Raw genomic sequence first — 27,557 nt, forward strand, 5'->3', positions numbered from 1 at the left:
CCCGCCCTCCCCCCCGCGGTGGATAACAGTTCGGATCTGGGGAGCGGTGCTCTCCCCGCCCTCTAACGTGATTGGTCGGTGCCGCCCGGCCCTCCGCTGTGATTGGTCGGTGTCGGGAGCCGGCGGCGCGCTGGCCCCGCCCCCCGCCGTGTCGGATAAGAGTTCGTAGTTGGGGGGGGCGGTGCTCTCCCCGCCCTCTAACGTGATTGGTCGATGTCGCCCACCCTTCCTCTGTGATTGGTCGGTGTCGGGAGCCGGCGGCGCGCTGGCCCCGCCCCCCGCCGTGTCGGATAACAGTTAGTAGCGGGGGGGGCGGTGCTCTCCCCGCCCTCTAACGTGATTGGTCGTTTTATTCCGGCCCTCCTCTGTGATTGGTCGGGGTCGGTAGCCGGCGGCGCCCTGGCCCCGCCCTCCCGCCGCGGTGGATAACAGTTCGGAGATAGGGAGCGGTGCTCTCCCCGCCCTCTAACGTGATTGGCCGGTGTAGCCGGCCCTCCGCTGTGATTGGTCGGTGTATCCCGGCCCTCCGCTGGGATTGGCCGGTGTATCCGGCCCTCCGCTGGGATTGGTCGGTGTATCCGGCCCCCCGCTGGGATTGGTCGGTGTATCCCGGCCCTCCGCTGGGATTGGGGGGCGCCCGGGCCGCTGTAGCCGTTCCCGGTTGGGAGGCGCGCGTTCGGCCTCGGGGAAGCCGGCGGGCGGTCATGTCCCGGTTCTCTTTCCCGGGCTTCGAGTCGTCGCTGCCGGCCGCCGCCGCCACCGCCCTCGTCCTGCTCCTGGGGCTGCTGTGGGAGCTGCTGCTCCTCCTCCGCCGCCGCCGCCGCCCGTCCCTCCTCCGGGAGGGCCGCCCCCGGCCGCCGCCGCCGGGCCCCCGCGGCTGGCCCCTGCTGGCGCGGCTCGGGGGGCTGCCGTGGGCGGGCCGGAGCCGCCCCGCCGCCCCGCCCCTGCAGCTGCTGCGGGAGCTGGGCGGCCGGTTCGGCAGCGTGTGGTCGCTGCGGCTGGGCCGGGCCCCGCCGCGCTTCGTGGTGCTGGCCGACTTCGCCGCCGTCAGCCGGGCCCTCCGAGAGCAGGCCCCGTTCTTCGCCGACAGGCCCCCGCTGCCCCTCATCTCCATCATCACCCGAAGGAAAGGTACCTCCGGCCCCGCCGGCATCCTCCCCCGCGCCCCCGGCAGCTCACAACAGCGCCCGGCACCTACTAAGGGCTTGTTGAGCGCTTACTACGTGCAAAAGCACTGTACTAAGCGCCGAGGGGGGATACAAGGTGATCAATCAATCAATCAATCAATATTTATTGAGCGCTTACTATGTGCAGAGCACTGTACTAAGCGCTTGGGAAGTACAAATTGGCATCACATAGAGACAGTCCCTACCCGATAGTGGGCTCACAGTCTAAAAGGGGGGGAGACAGAGAACAGAACCAAACATACCAACAAAATAAAATAAGTAGGATAGAAATGTACAAGTAAAATAAATAAATAAATAAATATAAACAGAGTAATAAATATGTACAACCATATATACATATATACAGGTGCTGTGGGGAAGGTGATCAGGTTGTCCCACGGGGGGCTCACAGTCTTCACCCCCATTTGACAGATGAGGGAACCGAGGCCGCGAGAAGTTACCTCCTTCCCTTCCCCACAGCACCTGTATATATGTATATATGTTTGTACGTATTTATTACTCTCTTTATTTATCTATTTTGCTTGTACATATCTATTCTATTTATTTTATTTTGTTAGTATGTTTGGTTCTGTTCTCTGTCTCCCCCTTTTAGACTGTGAGCCCACTGTTGGGTAGGGACTGTCTCTATGTGATGCCAACTTGGACTTCCCAAGCGCTTAGTACAGTGCTCTGCACATAGTAAGCGCTCAATAAATACGATTGATTGATTACACAGCAGACGTGCGGCGGAGCCGGGATTCAATCAATCAATCAATCAATCCATCAATCAATCGTATTTATTGATTGCCTACTGCGTGCAGAGCCCTGCACTAAGCGCTTGGGAAGGACAAGTTGGCAACATACAGAGACGGGCCCTACCCACCATCAGCAGCATCATCAGTCGTATTTATTGAGCGCTTACTACGTGCAGAGCGCTTGGGCAGTACAAATTGGCAACAGCGGTCTAGAAGGGGGAGACAGGCAACGAAACCGAACATATCAACAAAATAAAATCAGTAGAAGAGATGTGGACAAGTAAAATAAATAGAGTAATAAATACGTACAAACATACGTACAGGGTCGTGTTTGCACCCGCAGAACAAACCGAGCGCTTCAGAGGACCCAGCAGCGGGCTCACAGTCTGGAAGGGGGAGACAGAGAACGAAACCAAACGTATTAACAAAATAAAATCAATAGAATAGATAGGGACAAGTAAAATAAGTAGAGTAATAAATACGTACAAACATATATACAGGGTCGTGTTTGCACCCGCAGAACAAACCGAGCGCTTCAGAGGACCCAACAGCGGGCTCACAGTCTAGAAGGGGGAGACAGACAACAAAACCGAACATATTAACAAAATAAAATCAATAGAATAGATATGGGCAAGTAAAATAAGTAGAGTAATAAATATGTACAAACATATATACAGGGTCGTGTTTGCACCCACAGAACAAACCGAGCGCTTCAGAGGACCCAGCAGCGGGCTCACAGTCTAGAAGGGGGAGACAGAGAACGAGACCAAACATATCAACAAAATAAAATCGATAGAATAGATATGGACAAGTAAAATAAGTAGAGTAATAAATACGTACAAACATATATACAGGGTCGTGTTTGCACCCACAGAACAAACTGAGCACTTCAGAGGACCCAACAGCTGGCTCACAGTCTAGAAGGGGGAGACAGACAACGAAACCAAACATATCAACAAAATAAAATAAATAGATATGGACAAGTAAAATAAGTAGAGTAATAAATACGTACAAACATATATACAGGGTCGTGTTTGCACCCACAGAACAAACCGAGCACTTCAGAGGGTCCTAAAGTGACTTCTAAATGCAGCTGTAACCACGGCACAGGGTCATTATGGGCAGGGAATTATGTCTGTTATCTTTTCCGTTGTGCTCTCCCAAGCATCAGTACAGTGCTCTGTACATGGTAAGCGCTCAGTAAATACAATCGACTACCTGACCGTGTCTAATGACCACCTTGTATTCTCTCCCTGTGCTTAATACAGTGCCCTGCACACGGTAAGCATTTAAAAAATACTTTTACTACCACCGGGTGACTAAGTTAGTAACTTTCTTCATATCCTCCCAAACACTTAGTACAGTCCTCTGCACACGTAGGTGTTTAAAGATACTACTATTACTACCCAGTGACTAAATTAGTAACTTTCCACATATTCTCCTAAGCACTTAGGATTCGAACCCATGACCTCTGACTCCAAAGCCCATGCTCTTTCCACTGAGCCACGCTGCTTCTCTTCCTCCCTTCAAAGCCCTCGGGGCTCAGGGGAAAGAGCCCGGGCTTTGGAGTCGGAGGTCATGGGTTCAGATCCCGGCTCTGCCAACTGCCAGCTGTGTGACTTTGGGCAAGTCACTTCACTTCTCTGGCCCAAAGTTCCCTCATCTGTAAAATGGGGATTAAAACTGGGAGCCCCCCGTGGGACAACCCGATCACCTTGTAACCTCCCCGGCGCTTAGAACAGTGCTTTGCACATAGTAAGTGCTTAATAAATGCTATCATTATTATTATTATTATTATTATCCCGACCTCTGCCTCCCCCTGCATCCACTCCACCGCCAGTAGCAGCTCAGAACAGCGCTTAGCGCTTAGAACAGTGCTTGGCATGTAGTAAGGGGTGTCATCCTCCCTTCAAAGCCCTACTGAGAGCCCCCTTCTCCCCCTCCCCATTCCCACCACCCCTGTATATATGTTTGCACACATTTATTACTCTATTTTACTTGTGCATATTTATTCTATTTCTTTTATTTTGTTAATATGTCCTGTTTTGTTGTCTGTCTCCCCCTTCTAGACTGTGAGCCCGCTGTTGGGTAGGGACCGTCTCTATATGTTGCCAACTTGCACTTCCCAAGCGCTTAGTACAGTGCTCTGCACACAGTAAGCGCTCAATGAATACAATTGAATGAATGAATGATTGAACAAATGCCATCATTATGATGATTATTATCAGTGGCATGATCGGGGGGTCGGTTAAGCGCTCACTAGGGGCCCGGCACTGTGCTAAGCGTTGGGGTGGATATGAGCCAACCAGGGTGGTCCAAACCTTCACCTCCTCTTCCTCTTGCATCCTCACCAACTGCAGCAGCTTAGAACAGCACTTAGCGCCTAGAACAGTGCTCGGCACGTAGTAAGCACCTAACAAACCGTCATAATGGTGATTATTATCAGTAGGATGATCGTGGGCTCTGTTAAGTGCTTGCTAGGGGCCGGGCACTGTGCTAAGCGCTGGGGTGGATACGAGCGGACTGGGGTGGTCCAAACCCTCACCTCCCCCTGCATCCTCACCGCCAGCAGCAGCAGCTTAGAATAGTGCTTAGTGCTTACAACAGTGCTCGGCACGTATAAGCGCTTAACAAATACCATCATTAGGGTGATTATTATCAGTTGCATGGTTGTGGGGTCGGTTAAGCGCTAGCTAGGGGCCCGGCACTGTGCTAAGCGCCGGGGTGCATCCGAGCTGACCAGGGTGGTCCAATCCTCCTCCTCCTTCATCCTCATCCTTCTCGCCATCAACAGCATCAGTAACAGTATTGTGGGGTCGGTTAAGCACTCATTGAGGGCCGGGCACTGTGCTAAGCACTGGGGTGGATACAAGCAGGTGGTGGTGGTCCAAACCTTCACTTTCACCTCTCTCTGTGCCTTAGTTCCCTCATCTGTAAAGTGGGGATTAAGATTGGGAGCCCCACGTGGGATAGAAACCCACCTGATTAACTTGTACCTACCCCAGCGCTTAATACGGTGCCTGGCACAGAGAAAAATTCAATTAAAAAACCAAACTAACTGGCAATGACGACCCTTCCCTTAAGGACTGTGACCTGGGGGCGACAGGAAGTGTGTCCAATCTGATTATATTGTACCTACCTCAGCGCTTGGCACATTTACCACCGTTATTTTGACATAGCTGTCCCTGCCAGTTCAGCCGGTCTTGTTCCAATGGAAGGGACCGGAATCCTCCCGGTGGAGAACGGGGGACGGAGAGGATTGAGGGTGGAGGAAAAGCCACTCAGGTCAGAAACCACCCAGATGTGTTTGGATCAGGGCATAGGAAGAGAGGAGAGGCATCTTTTCAAGAAAGGAAATGTGGAAAACAAGTCAGTGAGCCAGAGCCAAAAGCTCTGAGGATGTGAGTTCTGGGATGTTATTTATTAAGCACGTACTTTGTGTCAAGCCCAGTGTTAAGCATTGGCAAAGAGACCAAGATATTCAGATAAAAGTCAGTCTCTATCCCTCCGGGGATTTGCTGTCTACTAGGTAGCAAGAGCGGGTATCTTATCCCCGCTTTACCGATGAGGAAACTAAACTGCAGGGAAGTTAAGGAAGCAAGGTCACCCAGAGGACCTAGATTCTAAGGGTGAGCTCTGCACACAGTAAGCGCTCAATAAATATGATTGATTGATTTGTGAAGCACTGACTATGTGCCAGGCACTGTACTAAGCGCTGGGGAGGATAGAAACAAATCAAACTGGACACAGTCCCTCTCCCACGTGGGGCTCACAGTCTCAATCCCCATTTTACAGGTGAGGTAACTGGGGCACAGAGAAGTGAAGAGGCTTGCCCCAGGTCACACAGCAGACCCGTGGCGGAGCCGGGATGAGAACCCATGACCTTCTGATTCCCAGGCCCTTGCTGTTTCCGTGAGACCACACTGCTTATCCCAGCTCCCAGCTGAACCACTTGCCTGCTAAATATACTAGGTCAAGTTACTCTTCTGTATCTCGGTTCCTTCACATGTAAAATTCATTCATTCATTCATATTTTTTGAGTGCTTACTGTGTGTAGAGCACTGTACTAAGCGCTTGGAAAGTGCAATTTGGAAACAGATAGAGACAATCCCTACCCAACGGGCTCACGTGGAGATACAAGCTAAGTTCTCCCTTCTGTTTAGACTGTGATCCCCAACTGGGACGGAGTCTGCGCCCGTAAAGATTTTCTTGTCTCTCCCCCAAGTCCTTCGTATAGCATTGGGTGCGGAATAAGCGCTGAACAGATATGACAATTGCTATTATTAGGAAAGTGGTAGGGGCAGGACTAGAATCTGTGTCTTCTGGCTCTTTCCCCAGTGCCCGGCTCTTTCTCCTAGGCCACACTGCCTCCCGGGATCACAGACCAGTGGCTGATGGCAACAGGCTGCTCAGAGGTTCCCCGAGAACCTTACATAATCTCCAGTTCAGGAGGCGTCATGCATTCATCTGAGGGCCAGGAGTATCGATCAAGTTTAAACTCCCCTTCTAGACTGTAAGGTCTTTGTGGGAAGGGAATGTGTCTGTTTATTGTTATATCATACTCTCCTAAGCTCTTAATACCGAGCTCTGCACCCAGGAAGCGCTCAATGAATGTGACTGAATGAATTTAAATGGAGGAGTCCTAAAAAGTCTTCGCCATCATCAGCAGAAGGAAGTAACAGAATATAAAGGTCTGCATGCTAAGTGTTTAAGTGGCAAAGAAGTGGCAGTTGGAGAGATGTCTTCAGGAGTGGCCTAGAAATGTGATTTCAGAAGGGCTTTGAGTAAGGGGAGAGCCGGGGTCGACCAGTAAATCAATCAATCGTATTTGGTGAGTGCTTACAGTGTGCAGAGCCTTGTGCTAAGCGCTTGGGAGAGTCCAGAGCTGGTCGACAGGTTCCCGTCAATCAATCGTATTTGTTGAGTGCTTACAGTGTGCAGAGCCTTGTACAAAGCGCTCGGGAGAATACAGAGCTGGTCGACAGGTTCCCTACCCACATCGAGCTTACAGTCGTGAGAGGGAGGCGCATCTGAATAGAAATACCTAAATTACGGATATGTACGTATGGGCTGTGGGGTTGAGGGAGAGGTGAATAAAGGGAGCAAGTCCAAGTGCAAAGGTGATGCAGAAGGGAATGGGGCAGGAGGAAATGAGGGCTTAGGCAGGGAAGAACTCTTGGAGAAGTTTTGTCTTCAGTAAGGTTTTGAAGTGGGGAGAGTCGGCGGGAGAGAAGAGGATAGGGCATGGGGAGTTGGTTCATTCATTCATTCAATCTTATTTATTGAGCGCTTACTGTGTGCAGAGCACTGTACTAAGCGCTTGGGAAGTACAAGTTGGCAACATATAGAGACGGTCCCTACCCAACAACGGGCTCACAGTCTAGAAGGGGGAGACAGACAACAAAACAAAACGTGAACAGGTGTCACGCTTGTGAGGCGTGAAGATTGTGCACTGGGGTATAATGGGAAAAATAATCGATTAGTAGATAAGAGAGAGAAGCATCGTGGCCTCCTAGAAAGAGCATAAACCTAGGAGTAGGTTCTCATCCCCTGCTCTGCCACACATCATCTGTGTTACTTTGGGCAAGTCACTTAACTCCTCCGGTCCTCAGTTACCTCATCTGTCAAATGGGGATTAAAACCATGAGCCCCGTGTGGGACACGGACTGTGTCCAATGTGTCTAAGTTGTATCTAACCCAGTGCTTACTACAGTGCCCGGCACATAGTAAGCACTTAACAAATGTCATTTAAAAAGAGAGAGAGAATGAGAGAGAGGTGATTGAGTCCTTTAAACCCAATGATCAGAAATTTCTGCTGGTGGAACCGTCACAAGGTTACATTGGGGAGATGTGCTCGGGATGATTTTTGGATAATGATCCGGGCGGCCGGGCGAAATACCAGCTCGATTGGGAAGAGGTTGGAGGCAGGGAGATCAGCGAAGAGGCTGGTGTAGAAGTCAAGCCGGAATAAGGTAAGGAACTGAACGAGCATGGTGGCCATTTGGGATGCAGAGGAAGGGAAAATCCGGGAAGCCGAACCTCTGGACTGTAAGCTTGTGAGCGGGGAATATGTCTACCCATTCTATTGTGTTGTACTCTCCCAAGCGCTTAGTACAGTGCTCTGCATTCAGTAAGCACGCAATTTATCGTCGATCAATCGATTCAACTATCATGATGTAAAAACTGACAAGATTGGGAAGAAGATTGAGTATGGGCTTGAAACAAAGGGAAGTCTCAGAACCCAGCCTTGAGGGAGACCCATAAGTTAAGGGGTGGGAGGAAGCAGTCTGGTGGGACACAGTCCATGCCCCAGTTGGAGACTCAGAAAGCTCCCTCCTGGTCCCTGAAGCCTGATTGGGAAGTCAAAGGAAAGCTCATGACAGCTCTGGAGCATTGCCCGAGCTGTAAGAAAAGCTAGGCCCGAGCAAGGGGGTCCTATTTATTTCGATGGTATCGATGTCTCTCTACTTGTTTTGTTGTCCGTCTTCCCCTTTCTAGACTGTGAGCCCGTTGTTAGGTAGGGATTGTCTCTATCTGTTGCTGAAGTGTACTTTCCAAGCGCTTAGTACAGTGCCCTGCACACAGTAAGCCCTCAATAAATACGATTGAATGAATCCTCCAGGCTCAGCTTAAGGAAAACCCACTTGCCAGCGTGGGGCACCAAGTTAAGCCACATCTTGACTCCGTTTCTAGCTCCAGCCGGCTCGAGGGGGAGTTTGGCTATCTATCAGTGGTATTTGCTGAGCATTTATATGTGCAGAACACTGTACTAAGCCGGGCCCAGAGCACGCGGGCTATCGATCCGTGGTATCTATTGAGCGTTTATGTGAGCAGAGCACTGTATTAAGCTGGCTCAAGGGCGAGTTGCTTATCGATTGGTGTCATTTCTCCCCACCTCTAGACTGTGAGCTTGTTTTGGGCAGGAATTGTCACTGTTTATTGTTGTATTGCACTTTCCCAAGCACTTAATACAGTGCTCTGCACAAAGCGAGTGCTTAATAAATGCGATTGAACTAATGAATGAATGAATTGAGCGTTTATGTGTGCAGAGCACTTTGCTAAGCGCTTGGAAAAGTACAATGTAATAGAGTTGTTCTCTGCCCACAAGAAGCTTACAGGCTGCAGGGGGAGACAGGCATTAACATTAATTACAGAAAGGAGAAAATAATAAGAGCATAAGGATATGTGCTGGAGTGTTGAGTATCAAAGCATAGTCAATGCAGAGCGGGAGGGGGGCGGCCAGGGGAAATAAAGGGATCACATCACATCACCTCCTCCAAGAGGCCTTTCCTGATTTTAAAAGGGTTTGGAAGATGACGAGAGGGGAGGACTGTCATTTAGCCTAAAAATCAGTGGGACAAAGGGACAGTCATCACCAAGATCTGCCCTTGGAACAGTGCTTGGCACATAATAAGTGCTAAACAAATACCATGATTATTATAACAGCCCCTCTTCCAGAATTACTTAGGTATTTATATTAACGTCTATCTCCCCCTCTAGAGTGTAAGCTCATTTATGGGCAGGAAACGTGTCTGCCAGTTCTGTTGTACTGTCCCAAGCGCTTAGTACGGTGCCCTGCAGATAGTAAGTGCTCAACAAATACCATTGATTGATTAATAGTAACCTGGGTTGGAGGGTGTTCTTTGTTGTTTTTTGGATCAGCGAAAACAGAAGGGGGTCACTTCAGGATACCTGAAATGTTTGCAGGCGATTGCAAAGAACACGGGAGGGTAACTGGTGGTCATCGGCCAGGACCGCAGTTAGGCTGTGACAACAAATGTGAGGTCATGTTAACGCACTCGTGCCTGGGAGTGGAACTGAAAGACATTTTGGTGGCCGTGGGAAGCTAAAATGGAGCTGAAGGATGTGGTGTGGTCTTCCTGACTAAGGAAAGAAGCAACATGGCCAAGAGGATAGAGCCCAGGCCTGGGATTCAGAAGGACCTGGGTTCTAATCCCCGCTCGGCCACTTGTCTGCCTTCTGACCTCCAGAAAGTTAGTAAACTTCTCTGTGCCTCAGTTGCCTCATCTGTGAAATGGGGATTAGGACCATGAGCCCCAAGTGGGAAAGGGACTGTGCCCAACCTGATTAGCTTGTATCTAATCAATCAATCGTATTTATTGAGTGCTTACTGTGTGCAGAGCACTGTACTAAGCACTTGGGAAGTACAAGTTGGCAACATATAGAGACGGTCCCTACCCAACAGTGGGCTCACAGTCTAGAAGGGGGAGACAGAGAACAAAACCAAACATATTAACAAAATAAAATAAATAGAATAGATATGTACAAGTAAAATAAATAGAGTAATAAATATGTACAAACATATATACAGGTGCTGTGGGGAAGGGAAGGAGGTAAGGCGGGGGGGATGGAGGGGGGAGGAGGGGGAGAGGAAGGAGGGGGCTCAGTCTGGAAAGGCCTCCTGGAGGAGGTGAGCTCTCAGTAGGGTCTTGAAGTACCCCCAGCGCTTAGTACAGTGCCTGGAATGTAGTAAGCACTCAACAAATAACATCAAAAAAATTAAAAGAGAAAAGACATGTCAGGGGGCCAGGAAATAGAAGCAGCCAGTAGCCTGCTTCACACCGTCCCCCTTTGGACTGCCTGATTCCCAGAACAACTTGACCGACTGGCTACCAGATTAATAATAATAATAATAAAGCTATTTGTTAAGTGCTTACTGTGTGCCAGGCACTGTACTAAGCGCTGGGGTGGATACAAGGAAATCGGGAGAGACGCATGGAGCTCACAGTCTTAATCCCCATTTTTACAGCTGGGGTAACTGAGACACAGAGAAATGAAGCGACTTGCCCAAGGCCACACAGCGGACAAGATTCCGCTGACTACGACGATGGGACAAATGCCTCTGTAATGTTTAGGACTTGGGGGAGGCTGTTGAAGTTTGGAACTGTTGGGAATGGAAATTGGGAAACTGAAAGCTAGGAGGTGTTGCAAGGACACAGTGGAAAACTGGGAATGGATCGCTAAAGCACGGCTTACTGCTGTCCCGAAGGGAGTGGTTCTTTTTGAGCAAAAGCTTCCTGAGGAAGGAGAGATGAGGAGACAAAAGAGAATACGGTATCAGGGGAAACAAGCATTCAATCGTATTTATTCATTCAATCGTATTTATTCATTCAATCGTATTTATTCATTCAATCGTATTCATTCAATCATATTTATTCATTCAATCGTATTTATTGAGCGCTTACTGTGTGCAGAGCACTGTACTAAGTGTTTGGGAAGTACAAGTTGGCAACATATAGAGACTGTACTAAGCCCCTGTACTAAGAGTACAATACAGTAATGAATGGACACATTCCCTGCCCATAATGAGCTTCTACAAATATTCTATTTATTTTATTTTGTTAATATGTTTGGTTTTGTTCTCTGTCTCCCCCTTCTAGACTGTGAGCCCACTGTTGGGTAGGGACCGTCTCTATATGTTGCCAACTTGTACTTCCCAAGCGCTTAGTACAGTGCTCTGCACACAGTAAGTGCTCAATAAATACGATTGATTGATTGATTGATTACGGTCTAGAGGGGGAGACCGTCAATGTGACTAAATAAAGAAAGAAATTACAGCTACGTACAGAAGCACTGCATGGCCTAGTGGATAGAGCACGGGCCTGGGAGACAGAAGGACCTGGGTTCTAATCCTGGCTCCGCCACTTGTCTACTGTATGACCTTGGGCAAGTCACTTCACTTCCCTGGGCCTCAGTTCCCTCATACGTAAAAATGAGGACTAAGACTGTGAGCCCTATATGGGACAGGGACCGTCTCCAACCCATTTACCTTGTATCAACCCCAGTGCTTAGTACAGTGCCTGGCACATAGTAAGCGCTTAAAAAATGCCATTAGAAAAACTGAGCTCTTACTGTGTGCCGAAGACTATGTTAAGCACTTTGGAGAGTACAAGACAACAGAGTTGGTAGGCACATCCCCTGCCCACCATGAGCTTACAGTCCAGAGGGGAAGACAGACATTAATATAAATAAAATAAGAAAACTTCATTGGTCTGGTGAAAGAGGCTAGTCAACCAGATATTATCTGGGAAAGCAATTTAGTGGATTAAGAATTGTCTTGTTTTTGCTTTTCCCCAGTTTTTGCAAGAAATTAAAAAAGAATCCTCCCCTTAAGTAAGTCAGTCTGAAATTTATACTCAGTGATCAATCAATGAGGCTTATGAAATGGTTGGGAACACAGTGCTGTTTGCTGGTATTGAGGCCTCAAAGATATTTCTGTTCCATGTTCACAATCAAGCAATCAATCAGTGGTGTTGATTGAGCGCTAACTGGGTGCAGAACACTGTACTAAACGCTGGGGAATGCACTCAGAGAAGCAGCTTGGCCAGTAGGAAGAGGATGGGCCTGGTAATCGGAAGACCTGGGTTCTAATAATAATAATAATAATGATGATGATGATGGTATTTGTTAAGCGCTTACTATGTGCCAAGCACTGTTCTAAGCGCTGTGTGGGGGGGTCACAAGTTAAGGTTGTCCCATGTGGGGCTCACAGTTTTAATCCCCATTTTACAGATGAGGGAACTGAGGCCCAGAGAAGTTAAGTGTCTTGCCCAAAGTCACACAGTTGACAAGTGGCAGCGCCGGGATTAGAACCCATGACCCCTGACTCCCAAGCCCGGGCTCTTGCCACTGAGCCACGCTGCTTCTCTGCCACGTACGCGCTGTGTGACCTTAGACAAGTCGCTTCACTTCTCCGTCACTCAGTTCCATCATCTGCAAAATGGGGTTTCAATACCTGTTACTTCTTCTGTGGCTTATATCTCTATTATATAAGGCTTATATAAGCCTTGTGGCTTATATCTCTATTTATCTTATATCTACCCCAGTGTTTAATAAAGTGCTTGGCACTTAGTAAGCACTTAACAAATACTGGTATTATTTTTATTGCAGTCCAGTAGATTTGATAGACCTGATCCCTGCCACAAGGAGCTTACAGTACCCAGGAGGAGCTTGCACCATCAAATGCCTCGCATTTTCCCAAGTGCTTAGTACAGTGCTCTGCACACAGTAAGCGCTTAATAACTGTGATTGAATGAATGAGATAGTGTGACTGACTCAATGAAGAAGTGGCAAGTAGTAAAAATGGTGTGGTGGGGCAGAAATGCTAGACTGTAAGCTCATTGTAAGCAGGGAACATGTCTGCCAAATCTGTTGTATTCTCCCAAGCGCTTAGTAAGCTTCAGTAAATACCGTTGATTGACCGATGAATTGATAGGTTTAAAAAAAAGTTATTTGTGGGATTCAATCTTTCATACTTTTCTAACCCAATTTCTCCCAGATAATCAAAGTTCAATCAGTGTATTTATTGAGCACATGTGGTGTATAGAACACTATATTAAGCCCTTGGGAGAGTATAACAGACATGTTTCCCTGCTCACAAGTTGATCCAATTTGCGTTATACTTGGGACACGATGGTAGGTTTGGGGATGCTCTGGATTGCTGAGATAGACTTGCTATGAACTGTCGGCCCATCTGCGATGCAATGTTTACATTCTCATCATCATCAATGGTATTTATTGAGCACTTACTGCGTGAGGAGCACCGTTTTAAGTGTTTGGAAGGGTGCCATGCAACGGATTTGGTAGACCCGTTCCCGCCGCACGATGAGCTTATGGTCTAGAGGAAAAGATTGTGTTGTGTCGACTCTTGTTTCAATGGTAAACAAGGGGCTGGCAAAAAGAATTGAAACAGTACCCGAAGAAGGCCAGGAACCACCAGCCTCTTATTTATGCATAAATAACGTTTTAGAAACAGTGCATCAGTTCTCCAGCACTGTACAAGGAATTAATTTTTAGCTGCCTAGAGTTCAATTCTCCATAAACGTTTGGTAGCAGTGGACTTTAAAAGCTTATACAATTAGTTCCTTATGAAATGCTAGCGTTTTGATGCCGCATTTCTGGTCCAGAAACACAATGCAGTCTGAATTTCCTGAACCTATGCATAGCACGTCATATGGGAAGGGCCTGGGTCTGTTTATTGTTGTATTGTACTCTCCCAAGCGCTTAGTACGGTACCCGCTCAATAAATTTGATCAAATGAATGAATGTCCAATTTGCAGCCGCATCAGAGGGCTCAGGATTTTCTACTCTTCCACACTAAATAGGTGGTTCCTGTCAGGAATGGCTGAAATTGGATTCGTGGCACCGAGAGATTAATCCATCAATCAGTGGCATTTATTGAGCACTTATTGTGTGCAGAGCACTGTACTGAGCGTGCGGGAGAGTACAGTGCACCTGAGTCTGTAGACATGATCCCTGACCACCAGGAAGATTATGGCCTGTGCCGAGTCCCACTTCCTGCATCTCACTTTAGTGGATGGGAACTTTTCCGCTATGTGACCTTGGGCGAATCGTCTCTCTTCTCTGTGCCTCAGTTCCCTCATCTGTAAAATGGGGATTGAGACTGCGAGTCCCACATGGGACAACCTGATCACCTTGTATCCCCCCCAGCGCTTAGAACAGTGCTTTGCACATAGTAAGCACTTAACAAATACCATTATTATTATTATTAGAAGCGAGGTGGAGGGACAGACTGGGTAAATAGAAACTCCCTTCTCGGGTGACCGACATGGCTGTAGCCAATGCCTCATAGCCCTAGGTATGTGAAACTGCCCGTACAGGTGACTGACAGGGCCATAACCATTTCCCCATAGCCTTCGGCCTGTGGAAACGGCCCCCACAGATGACTGACAGGGCCATAATCAATGCTCTGTAGCCCTCAGCGCGTGGAAATCAATCAATCGTATTTATTGAGCACTTACTGTGTGCAGAGCACTGTACCAAGCGCTTGGGAAGTACAAGTTGGCAACATATACAGACAGTCCCTACCCAACAGTGGGCTCACAGTCTAGAAGGGGGAGACAGCGAACAAAACCAAACATATTAACAAAATAAATAGAATAGATATGTACAAGTGGAAATGTCCCCCACAGGTGACTGACAGGCCCATAGTTCATTCATTCAATCGTATTTATTGAGCGCCTACTGTGTGCAGAGCACTGTACTATGCGCTTTGGAAGCACTAGTTGGCAACATATAGAGATGGTTCCTACCCAGCAACGGGCTCACAGTCTAGAACGGGGAGACAGGCAACAAAACAAAACATGTGGACGGGTGTCAAGTCGTCAGAACAAAATAGTTGACTCCCTGTAGCGATCGGCATATGGAAACGGCCCCACAGATGACTGACAGGGCCATAGTCAATGCCCTGTAGCCCTCGGCACGTGGAAATGCCCCCCACAGGTGACTGACAGGCCCATAGTTGATGCCCTGTAGCATTTGGCATGTGGAAATGGCTACCAATCAATCTGCGCATCAGGCAGAAACTCCTCACCCTGGGCTTCAAGGCTGTCCATCACCTCGCCCCCTCCTACCTCACCTCCCTTCTCTCCTTCTACAGCCCAGTCCGCACCCTCCGCTCCTCCACGGCTGATCTCCTCACCGTACCTCGTTCTCACCTGTCCCGCCATCGACCCCCGGCCCACGTCCTCCCCCGGGCCTGGAATGCCCTCCCTCTGCCCATCCACCAAGCTAGCTCTCTTCCTCCCTTCAAGGCCCTGCTGAGAGCTCACCTCCTCCAGGAGGCCTTCCCAGACTGAGCCCCTTCCTTCCTCTCCCCCTCGTCCCCCTCTCCATCCCCCCATCTTACCTCCTTCCCTTCCCCACAGCACCTGTATATATGTACATATTTATTACTCTATTTATCTTGTACATATCTATTCTATTTTGTTAGTATGTTTGGTTTTGTTCTCTGTTTCCCCCTTCTAGACTATGAGCCCGCTGTTGGGTAGGGACTGTCTCTATGTGTTGCCGACTTGTACTTCCCAAGCGCTTAGTACAGTGCTCTGCACACAGTAAGCGCTCAGTAAATACGATTGATTGATTGATTGATTGGAAATGGCCCCCACAGATGACTGACAAGGCCGTAGTCAATGCCCTGTGGCCCTCGACGTGTGGAAAAAACCCGTGCAGGTGACTTTGGGGCCAATGCCCAGAAGCCCTCACCCTCTTCAGCCCTCAACAGGGAGGAGAGCGTGAGCGACCGGTCTTGGGCCGCCCCGGATCCGACCTCGTCCTGCCCCCCCGCCACTCCCCCCCTTCCTCCGCCCCCCACCTTCTCACCTTCCCAGACCAGCCCACGGCCTACAGACAGACCACGTCCATCTCTCTTTCTCTCCCCCAACCCCGGCAGGTATCGTGTTTGCCCCTTACGGGCCGGTGTGGAAGCAGCAGCGCAAGTTCTCCCACTCGACCCTCCGTCACTTCGGCTTGGGCAAGCTCAGCCTGGAGCCCAAGATCATCGAGGAGTTCCAGCACGTGAAGGAGGAGATGGAGAAGCACGGGGCCGGTCCCTTCAACCCGCTGCCGCTCATCAACAACGCCGTCTCCAACATCATCTGCTCCCTGTGCTTCGGCCGGCGTTTCGAGTACACCAACAGCGAGTTTAAGAAGATGCTGAGCCTCATGTCTCGCGGGTTGGAGCTCAGCATGAGCAATCCGATCCTGCTCGTCAACATCTGGTCGTGGCTCTATTATCTCCCCTTCGGGCCTTTCAGGGAGCTGAGGCAGATCGAGAAGGATCTGACGGCCTTCCTGAAGAGGCTCATCCGGGAGCATCGGGAGAGCCTGGATCGGACCGCGCCCCGGGATTTCATCGATATGTATCTCCTGCATATGGAAGAGGAGCAGAAGAAGGACTGCAATAGTAGCTTCAGTGAGGAATACCTGTTTTATATCATCGGCGACCTGTTCATTGCCGGCACGGACACCACGACCAATACCGTGCTGTGGTGTCTACTCTATATGTCCCTGAATCCGGACGTCCAAGGTAAGGGAGGCTTCTTTTTTTTTTTTAAGTTGTATTTGTTAAGTGCTTACTCTTTGCTAAGCACTCGGGGGGATACAAGCTAATCAGGTTGGTCGCAGTCCCTGTCCCACATGGGGCTCACGGCCCTAGTCCCTATTTTGCAGGTGAGGGAACCGAGGCACAGCGAAGTGAAGTGACTTTTCCTCAAAAACGTTCGGGATATGTTTCCCCACTTCTCGGGAAACTCCAGTGGTTGCCCACCCACCTTCGCATCGAACAGAAATTCCTCACCGTTGGCTTTAAAGCAGTCAATCATCTTGCCCCCTCCTACCTCTACTTTCCTTTCAAAACCCATCCTGCACACTTCAGTCCTCCAGTGCTCACCTTCTCACTCTCATCTAATCTCGCCTGTCTCGCCTACGACCCCTCTCCCATGTTCTGCCTCTGGCCAAGGACGTCCTTCCTTTTCATATCAAACAGACGATTATGCTCCCCTGTTTCAGAGTCTTATTGATGGCACACCTCCTCCAAGAGGCCTTCCCTGACTAAGCCCTCCATTCCCCTCCTCCCACTCCCTTCTGCGCCGCCCTGACTTGTTCCCTTTAATTATCCCCCCTCCCAGCCCCACAGAACTTATGTACATATCTCTAACGTATTTATTAATATTAAATGTCTGTCTCCCCGTCTAGACTTTAAGCTCACTGTAGGCGGGGAATGTGCCTGCTTACTGTTATATTGTAGTCTCCCAAGCGCTTAGTACAGTGCTCTGCACACAGTAAGTATTTAAGAAATACAGTTCAATAAATGAATGAATGAACTTGCCCAAGGCCACACAGCAGACATGCAAGCTTGGTTATTGTCAGGGAATGTATCTGTTATATTGTTACATTGTACTCTCCCAAGCGCTTAGTACAGTGCTCTGCACACAGTAAGCGCTCAATAAATACGATTGACTGACTGACTGACATATGGCATAGCTGGAATTAAAGCGCAGGTCTTAGTTTCTTCACCTGTAAAATGGGGATTAAGAGTGTGAGCCCCATGTGGGACAGAGGCTTTGTCCAAACCGATTATCTTGTATCTGTCCCACTGTATAGTAAACACTCAACAAATATCATAATTACTCATAATTACTATTATTATTATTTGAGCCAGGAGATTATTGTGGGGAAAGTGGAGTAATAGAGTTGACCTCTGGGGTCAGAGTCCAGTTGGAGAGGGGGAAGGCCAGGAAGTTAGGAAGCATCCAGAACATGAAGATAGAGAAGGAGGAAAGCAAAGGAAAGCCAGACCGAGGCCCGACAGTTCTAGTGCATGTACAGAGGACAAGACGCCCGTGGCTTGTTTTCCTCTGGAGTTACAGTTAACTTGACTAGCCAAGAGTCAACAAAGTCTGTCTTCCTACCACGCAAACCGCAACTTCCAGCTGACTTGTACTTCCCAAGCGCTTAGTACAGTGCTCTGCATACAGTAAGCGCTCAATAAATACGATCGAATGAATGAATGGTCTTTATTGAGTGATTACTTTGTGCAGAGCACCGAGCTAAGTACTTGGGAGATTACAGTACAATAAGCATGCCTGGATAGAGCACAGCCTGGGAGTCAGAAGGACCTAGGGTCTAATCCCGGCTCTGCCCCTTGTCTGTTGTGAGGCCTCGGACAACTTACTTCACTTCTCCGTGCCTCAGTTGCCTCATCTGTAAAACGGGGATGAAGACTGTGAGCCCCACGTGGGTCAGGGACCGTGTCCAACCTGATTTGCTTTTATCTATACTAAGGGCCTGGCACAAAGTAAGTGCTTAACAAATACTACAATTATATTATTATTAGTAGACATGGTCTCTGTCCTCTAGGTGCTTACAAGCTAGAGGGGAGAGAAAGACATCAAAATAAATTGCCTTCGGGGCCCAAGCCATCTCTGCTGTTGGCCACATCAGTCAATCATCATCAATCGTATTTATTGAGCGCTTATTGTGTGCAGAGCACTGTACTAAGCGCTTGGGAAGTACAAGTTGGCAACATATAGAGACAGTCCCAGCCCAACAGTGGGCTCACAGTCTAATCAATGGTATTTATTGAGCACTTACCGAGTGCAGAGCACTGTACTAAGTGCTTGGGAGAGTACAATATAACAGAGTTGGTAGTCACATTCCCTGCCCACAGCGAGCTTTCAGTCCCTTTGCTGCGTGGCCCTTCATTCAATCAATCAGTCGTATTTATTGAGCGCTTACTGTGTGCAGAGCACTGTACTAAGCGCTTGGGAAGTACAAGTTGGCAACATTTAGAGACAGTCCCTACCCAACAGTGGGCTCACAGTCTAAAAGGGCGAGACAGAGAACAAAACCAAACATACTAACAAAATAAAATAAATAGAATAAATATGTACAAGTAAAATAAATAAATAAATAAATACAGTAATAAATATGTACAAACATATATACAGGTATATATGTATCAATCGTACAATCAATCGTACGATCAATCAATACTCAGTCGTATTTATTGAGTGTCTACTTGGTTAAGCACTGGGGTAGATAGAAGATCAGGTCTCTCATAGGGTTCATAGTCTAAATAGGAGGGATAGTAGGTATCGAATCCCTATTTAGCAGATGAGGGAACTGAGGCACAGAGAAATTAAGTGACGTGCCCAAGGCCACACAGCAGACAAGTGGTGGAGCTGGGATTAGAACCAATGTCCTCCAACTCCCAGGCCTGGGCTCTTTCCACTAGATCCTAGTTAAGAAATGACCAACTCTGTTATATTGTACTCTCCCAAGTGCTTAGTACAGTGCTCTGCACACACTATGCATCTGATAGATAGCATTTGTTGTGGTCGGATAATGTGTCTGTTTATTGTTGTATTGTACTCTCCCAAGTGCTTAGTACAGTGCTCTGCACACAGTAAAGGTCTGATAATAATAATGATGGCATTTATTAAGCACTTACTATGTGCAAAGCACTCTTCTAAGCGCTGGGGAGGTTACAAGGTGATCAGGTTGTCCCACGGGGGGCTCACAGTCTTCATCCCCATTTTACAGATGAGGGAACTGAGGCCCAGAGAAGTGAAGTGACTCGCCCAGAGTCACACAGCTGACAACTGGTGAAGCCGGATTTGAACCCCTGACCTCTGACTCCAAAGCCCGTGCTCTTTCCACTGAGCCACGCTGCTTCTCTTAAGCATTCGTTGTGGGCAGGGAGTGATTCTGTTTATTGTTTTATTGTATTTACTGGCCCAGATCATTGGCCAGCCTGGGTGACCCTGGATTGGGGCCTTTTCGGGAAATCTTTATTATTGTCAGCAAGTCTTGCCTCTCCTTGAGGTGTGTGCTTCCTTCATCCTCAGAGGGAGAGACCTCAGCCTGAGGAAATGCCAAAAGTCATGGGGTAACGGCAAGGCCTAGTGGAGAGAGTGCAGCCCTGGGTGTTAAGGCCCTAGGTTCTAATCCTGACTCCACCGCTTGTCTGCTGTAAGACCTTGGGCAAATCACTATGCTTCCCTGGGCCTTTGTTTCCTCAGCTGTAAAATGGGGGTTCATTCTCTCTTCTTCTTAGTGGTTGTGAGCCCCCTGTGAGGCGATGACTGTGTCCGACCCGATTGATTGGTATCTTACTCCAGTGCTTAGAATAATAATAATGATAATAATAATAATAGTAGTGTTTTTAAGTGCTTACTATGTGCTGTACTAAGCCCTGGGGTAGATGCAAGGTAATCACGTTGGACACAGTCCCTGTCCCACGTGGGACTCACGCTCCTAATCCCGATTTGACAGATGAGGTAACTGAGGCACAGAGAAGTTAAGTGACTTGCCCAAGGTCCCGCAGCAGACAAGTGGTGGAGTCGGGATTATACCTCAGGTTCTTCTGACTCCCGGGCCTGTGCTCTAACAGTGCCCTACACGTAGTATGCACTTAACAAATATCCCCCTTTTAGACTCCCCCTTTTACTCCCCCTTTTAGACTGTGAGCCCACTGTTGGGTAGGGACCGTCTCTATATGTTGCCAACTTGTACTTCCCAAGCGCTTAGTACAGTGCTCTGCACACAGTAAGCGCTCAATAAACACGATTGAGTGATTGAAATACCGTTTTAAAAAGTCACCTGACTTGTCTGCCATTTTCAATGGAATATTCCCTCAGCAGCAGCTGTGTGTGCCTTCACGGTGACCCCGTCTGAGAGTGCATCCATTTGTTGGGGGTGGACGGGAGGCTCGCTCCTTCGCTAAACTCCAGTCTGCTCACCTCCTTTCCGGCCACTTTTCCCCAGAAAAAGTCCACCAAGAGATCGACAAGGTCATCGGTCGGGACAGGGTCCCCACCCTGACCGACAAAGTCCACATGCCCTTCACGGAGGCCACCATCATGGAGGTTCAGAGGTTGGCGGTCGTCGTCCCCCTTTCCATCCCTCGCATGACTACGGAGGAGACCGGTGCGTGGGGGGCATCTTGCCTAATCAGGTTTTCAAATGCGGCAAACGCGACTTGGACAGAAATGCCCGTATTCATTCATTCATTCAATCATATTTATTGAGCGCTTACTGTGTGCAGAGCACTGTACTAAGCGCTTGGGAAGTACAAGTATCTAGCCCGGGGATGGAGGAGAGAAAGTGGAAGAGTCCCGCGTGGGTGACAGTTCTGGGGATTGACCCAGCCGGACCCCCAGAGTACCTGGTCTTCGTCCCCATTTTGCAGATGAGGTAACTGAGGTACGGGGAAGTGAAGTGATTTGCCCAGTGATTTTAGTCAGGATTTAGTTTCTGTTTGGGCCCACAGGATGCTTGGAGGTGCCATGTGATGGCTAGCATCCCACACCTCTTTCCTCGTGGTTAGGGATAAACCAGCTATCGTCCCTGGCTTTCCTCCCACTCTGGGGGGAAATGGGGACACCCAGCCATGTAGACTAAGCTAAAAATCATGATTTTTCAGCCTGTAAACTATAAACTACCTCAAAAAACAACTAGATTTACGTTCCCCTTGTGATGGAAAGCTGAGCTGGGAACACACGATCTACTGAGTAATGTGGACCTCAGATTTTTTTTTTCCCTCAATGAACTTTGGTTTTGTTTTCTGCAGGCATGAGTCTTGGATGTACAATTTTGGGTTGAAGGGATTTTTTTTTTGTTGTTTTTTTTAATGAAAGCACTAATCAAAGTAAAATACTCCCTCTTTTTCATCCCTTCTCCCTCCTCTGTCTGCTTCCTTCACCCCCTCGGTACCCACCTCCTGAGGTACACTGATGCCCTCCCCCAAAATCTGCTCCACCCTTTAAATGAAAAGTGGGCACCCCAGGAGCAGAGATTCCGGTAGGCATTTCTGTAGTCAGTGCGTCAGTGAGAGCCAAACTCGTCCTAATTGCAACTGGATTTTCTGTGTGTTTCAGTGCTCCTGGGCTACACCATCCCTAAGGGCACTGTGATTTTGCCAAACTTATGGTCCGTGCACAGAGACCCAGCCGTATGGGAGGAACCAGATACCTTCCTCCCCGAACGATTTCTGGATGAACAAGGACAACTGGTCAAAAAGGAAACCTTTATTCCCTTCGGGCTAGGTAAGTGACCCTTCGGGAGATTTTGATTCACTTGAGAGGGAGCGGGATTGAAGAGGCAATTGTATCTGGTTTCACCTCCTGAAGTTTTCTTTTTCTTTCCATTCTGTTGGGAATCCGGGGTCAGAACGCAAATGACATCATTCGCTAATGCCCCGATTCTGTGATGGCGATTTCAGCTTTATAAAAAGTGGAGGAGGGGAAGGGAGCCCCAGATTTTGAGTTTGCTTAGTGAGGTAGAGTCTTCCTGCACCTGCCTCGTGGAAGGTACACTGTCTCTCTTGGGGGTCACTAAGGTGTGGAAAAAGGAGGGATGACTGTGAAGGCCGCATCTTTCCAGCTCAATCCTGGCTCTCCGTTCTTCTTCAGTCCCTGATGTTCAGATTAACTTGGGGGCCACCCGGATGTGGTACTAACTGGGTCTCATAAATTCATTCGATCATACTTGTTGAGTGCTTTATGTGTGCAGAGCACTGTATTAAGCGCTTGGGAGAATACAATACAACAATAAACAGACACATTCCCTGCCCACAGCGAGCATGCAGACTGGGGAGGGGAGACAGACATCAATATAAATAAGAAAATGACAGATTCGTACATAAGAACTGTGGGGCTGGGAGGGGGGGGAAAAACAAAGGGAGCAAGTCAGGGTGATGCAGGAGTGGAAGAAGAGGATAGGATGGGGGGGTGGTTTAGTCAGGAAAGGCCTCTTGAAGGAGATGTGCCTTCAATAAGGCATTGAAGGGGTAGAGAGTAATTGTCCGTCGGATTTGAGGAGGGAGGGCGTTCCAGGCCAGAGGTAGAAAATGGGCCAGGGGTCGGTGGAGAGATAGGAGATGGAGGCACAGTGAGAAGGTAAGCATTAGAGGAGAAAAGTGTGTTGGCTGGGTTGGATTAGGAGGAGGGTCTCCAAACGCTACCCTCAATCATCTCAGATAAGCAATATGGAGAAGCTGATTGAGCTGGGCGAAGCATGTCTCATGTTCAGGTCACATCTTCTCCAAGAAGCCTTCCCCAATTAAGCCCTCTTTTTCTCCAGCTCGCTCTCCCTTCTGTATCCTCTTAAGCACCTTGGATCCGTGACCTTTGGGCAGTTGATATTCACTTCACCCTCAATCCCACCACGTTTATGTACACATCTTTAAATTTTATATTTTAAATTATTTCTATTAATGTCTGTCTCCCCCTCTAGGCTGTAAACTTGTTGTGGGCAGGGAATGTCACTGCTTATTATTGTATCACACTTTCCCAAGCGCTTTGTATAGTGCTCTGCACACTGTAAGCACTCAATAAATATGATTGAATGAATGAATTATGGGCAGTAATAATAATAATAATGATCGTATTTGTTAAGCACTTACTATGTGCTGAACACTGCTCTAAGCGCTGGGGTAGATACAAGGTAATCAGGTTGGACACAGTCCCTGTCCCTCATGGAGCTCTCAGTCTTAATGCCCATTTGACAGATGAGGGGACTGAGGCCCAGAGAAGGGAACTGACTTGCCCCAGGTCACACAGCAGACAAGTGGAAGAGCCGGGATTAGAACTCATGACCTTCCAACTCCCCGCCCCGAGCTAGAGTCTGCTAATTCTGTTGTATTGTGCTCTCCTAAGCGCTTAGTATTGTGCCCTGCACATAGTAAGCACTCATTAAATACCATTTTTAATTGAAAGCGTGCGAGAAGGGATTGACATTCCCTCCATCCTCCCAGTTCCCAGCATGCCCATGGGATCGTCCAATTAGAAGGAGACTCAATCTAGGCAGTGGCGACCTAGGTGCTTGGCACAAAGTAAGCGCTTAACAAATGCCAACATCAGTATTACTATTATTATTATTATTATTATTATTATTATTATTATTATTATTATTTTATTATTCTTATATGAGGTTGCCCTCTCTGATCTGGTGCTGTTCATTGTTACTCCAGTAGCGTCCCCTAGTGGTGCACAGTAGTGACTACAAATTCCAGAAGCATTTCCAAACCAATTTGTGAAATGGGAGATTGGGGCTGTGATCATTCCATATCCTGTAGAGGTGCATTACATCTACATATTTTTTGAAAATGGGCTGCCCAATTTCTCTTAAGGCTGTAGAATTTTCATTTCTCTCCCTGTCATTTGCTAATTCCTACCCACCTCCCCCCAACCCTTGACCAGCTTCACTTCTAGACTGTGAGCCCGCTGTTAGGTAGGGACCGTCTCTAGAGGTTGCCGACTTGTACTTTCCAAGTGCTTAGTACAGTGCTCTGCACACAGTGAGCGCTCAATAAATACGATTGAATGAATGAATGCTCAGTAAATACGATTGAATGAATGATGATGATAGCTCTCTTCCTCCCTTCAAAGCCCTACCGAGAGCTCACCTCCTCCAAGAGGCCTTCCCACACTGAGCCCCCTTTTTCCTCTCCTGCTCCCCATCTCTCCCACCCTCCCTCCTTCCCCTCCCTACAGCACCTGTATATATATTTGTACAGATTTATTACTCTATTTTACTTGCCCATATTGACTATTCTGTTTATTTCGTTGATTCTATTTGTTCTGACGGATTGAACACCTGTCCCCATGTTTTGTTTTGTTGTCTGTCTCCCCCTTCTAGACTGTGAGCCCGCTGTTGGGTAGGGACCACTTCTATATGTTGCCGACTTGTACTTCCCAAGCGCTTAGTACAGTGCTCTGCACACGGTAAGCGCTCAATAAATATGATTGATTGATTGATTCATGTCACTAAGCCGAGAACCCAAGTTTCACCTCAGCAGATCCTCCTGCCATGGGTCAGTCAGTGTTCTTAAGTTTAAAGGGACCAATCAGTAATAATTGGAGCTTAAGCAGAATTTATTAAGCCACCTATTTTAGATCAGCAAAAAATTCAGCTGACCGCCGAGGGGCCATTTGACGGTCCGACCCCAAGAGTTGCAATTCTGACTGCTTGAGTCCGAAGTCACTACACCTTCGAGGCTGTGGATTCACCCCCTCATTCTCTCTGCTCTGCCTCCTTTTAGCCTTCCCTCTTCCTCCACCATCTCCCCATCCTCGTCCCATTTCCTGGCTGACTTTAACCGACCCATTTGTCAATAGAGTGGAGACAGACGGGGCAGAGATGAGAAGCCATTGAAGGAGCAGGATGGAGGTGGTTCATTCACTCATTAATTCAATCGTATTCATTGAGCGCTTACTGTGTGCGGAGCACTGTACTAAGCGCTTGGGAAGTACAAGTTGGCAACATATAGAGACGGTCCTGACCCAACAACAGGCTCACAGTCTAGGAGGTGGTTGTGAAAGGCAAGAGACGGAGCTTAGCTCTAGGGGAAACTGAGTCACTGTGGGATTTGGTGGGGGGTAGGGGACAGAGAGAAAGAGGACTACAATAGTATACAGATGGCAGGAAGTACTATTGGCCTATTTATCACCATTTTATCCCCAGCCAATTTCATCGAGGCTATTTGGAGGCAGGTTGGCTCAGCAACAGTGCACTTCATTGCCAGCTAACTTCACTTAACCCATGTCCGATTTGTCATCAGACCCAAAACTTTGACTACTAGGGAAAGCTCCTTAGAAAGAAAATGGAAAACTGTGGACATACCCTGGACTGAAAATCTTGAAATGCCAAATAGGAAAACTTTGAGAAGGCCCTTTTAAGACAGTTTTGCCATAATTATTAATCGAAGGTATAGATCTTGAATTAATTGGACATGTTCTGTGTAAAGTCCTTAATACTTGCAGTCGAAAATGACCAAGTTCAGAATTTATCTAAATTTGACTTTCATTGATTCATTCATTCAATCGTATTTATTGAGCGCTTACTGTGTGCAGAGCACTGTACTAAGCTCTTGGGAAGTACAAATCGGCAACATATAGAGGCGGCCCCTACCCAACAGCGGGCTCACAGTCTAAAAAGGGGAGATAGACAACAAAACAAAACATGTTCGTGACTTTAGAGCTATGAAGAAAGAGGTTGAGAATCGGGGAGGGAGAGAGGACGGAGAGAGAGAAGGGTCTTATCTTTCAAATACTTATTTTGATTCCTGTTTTCTTTCAGGGAAGCGCGTGTGCATGGGAGAGCAGCTGGCCAAAATGGAATTATTCCTGATGTTTACGTGCCTAATGCAGAGTTTCACCTTTGCCTGGCCAGAGGGCTCAGAAAAGCCTTTCCTCTATGGCAGATTCGGTCTGACGTTAGCCCCACATCCATTTAACTTAATCATCTCAAAGAGATGATCCCTCCCAAGAAGAGATGATGAACTGATTTTTTTTTTCTCTAACAGACCCTGCCTGATTATTACATTAAACGCAACAGCCGTTGAGGTGTGAAAAGCTGTTTACGCACAGACAAGCTGGGACTGAGATGGGAGAAGGAGTGTAGCAAAAATGGAGCTAGAGGGGGACTCCTTGTACTGGAAGCCCATCGGTCTCCTGGGGGACGGACCCGTTGGGTAAATAAATGTCCCGGTATCCACTGGGGCCATTTTAAGCCCACAGGAGCGTAACTTCCCTGAGGGAGGTGGGGGAACGGGTATGGATTTTACCCCTCGGTGTCATGCCGCCGAGGAAGTGACCTTAGGCCAAGTCCGCTTCATCCTTGAGGACCAGGTTGACTGGAAAATAAAGCCAAATCAGAATTGTCCTGGCAGGGACACCTCTGTCACCCATTTTTTTCCTGCCAGATCTTCAGATGAAGGTGGCATTTCTGCCCTGTACATGCACCTGAGGCATTGGTCTGCAAGATTGCATATTGGAGGAGGAGAAAGAGAAGAAGGCGGAGGGGAGATAATGCCCCTTGTGATTATGGGCCTTGAAAAATGGGCAGTGTCCTTACCAAATGTGTCCCCCCCCTTAGGACCCTTAGTCATGTCTTTGTCCACCCCATCCACGGCTGCAGTTCCCCCCTCCCGACCTGTTTGGGGACGGCGGGGACTTCTAGGACCAGCACAAAAAATACTTTAACCAGTGAAGAGTGACAATCTTAAATTCGTATTTTTGCTTTGCTTCTAATTGTGAATTCTTTCTCCTGGCATTTCTGAAATGCTCGCTTACACGCCTGGCATTGAACTAGGTGCTGGACCGGCCCCACTCTCTAAAGAGCTTCAGGTGAGAAAGGTGGAATTCATTTTATTTTTAACACAAGCATCCTTTAAACAGGACAACGGCTAATGAAAGGCCAGGTGAGGGTTGAGACAGCAAGCTGAAAATGGGGAAGGTTATAGTAAGTAGGGACATGGAAAACACCGTCTGTCAGCCCATTATCCCGCTTAATAAAAAGAGATTATGCAAGA

At 48.1% G+C, this 27,557-nt stretch overlaps 1 protein-coding gene across 1 annotated transcript; it reads left to right on the forward strand.

Moving 5' to 3' along the window:
- The first annotated feature begins 704 nt into the window (after positions 1-704).
- On the forward strand, positions 705-27,557 carry LOC119935614 (cytochrome P450 2U1). The gene is made up of 5 exons (XM_038755039.1): positions 705-1,131; positions 16,134-16,769; positions 21,011-21,172; positions 22,123-22,290; positions 26,324-27,557. The coding sequence occupies exons 1-5, from the start codon at positions 705-707 to the stop codon at positions 26,500-26,502; spliced, it is 1,572 nt and encodes a 523-aa protein (XP_038610967.1). The 3' UTR covers positions 26,503-27,557.

This window comes from Tachyglossus aculeatus, chromosome 12 (assembly GCF_015852505.1).
Source record: "Tachyglossus aculeatus isolate mTacAcu1 chromosome 12, mTacAcu1.pri, whole genome shotgun sequence".
NCBI classification, from domain to species: Eukaryota; Metazoa; Chordata; class Mammalia; order Monotremata; family Tachyglossidae; genus Tachyglossus; species Tachyglossus aculeatus.

Excerpts from the sequence above, each read along its gene's own strand:
- LOC119935614 (XM_038755039.1), top strand. The coding sequence starts at position 705 with ATGTCCCGGTTCTCTTTCCCGGGCTTCGAGTCGTCGCTGCCGGCCGCC. Across the intron at positions 21,173-22,122 it reads CATGACTACGGAGGAGACCG|TGCTCCTGGGCTACACCATC; the intron begins GTGCGTGGGGGG and ends TGTGTGTTTCAG. Across the intron at positions 22,291-26,323 it reads CTTTATTCCCTTCGGGCTAG|GGAAGCGCGTGTGCATGGGA; the intron begins GTAAGTGACCCT and ends GTTTTCTTTCAG.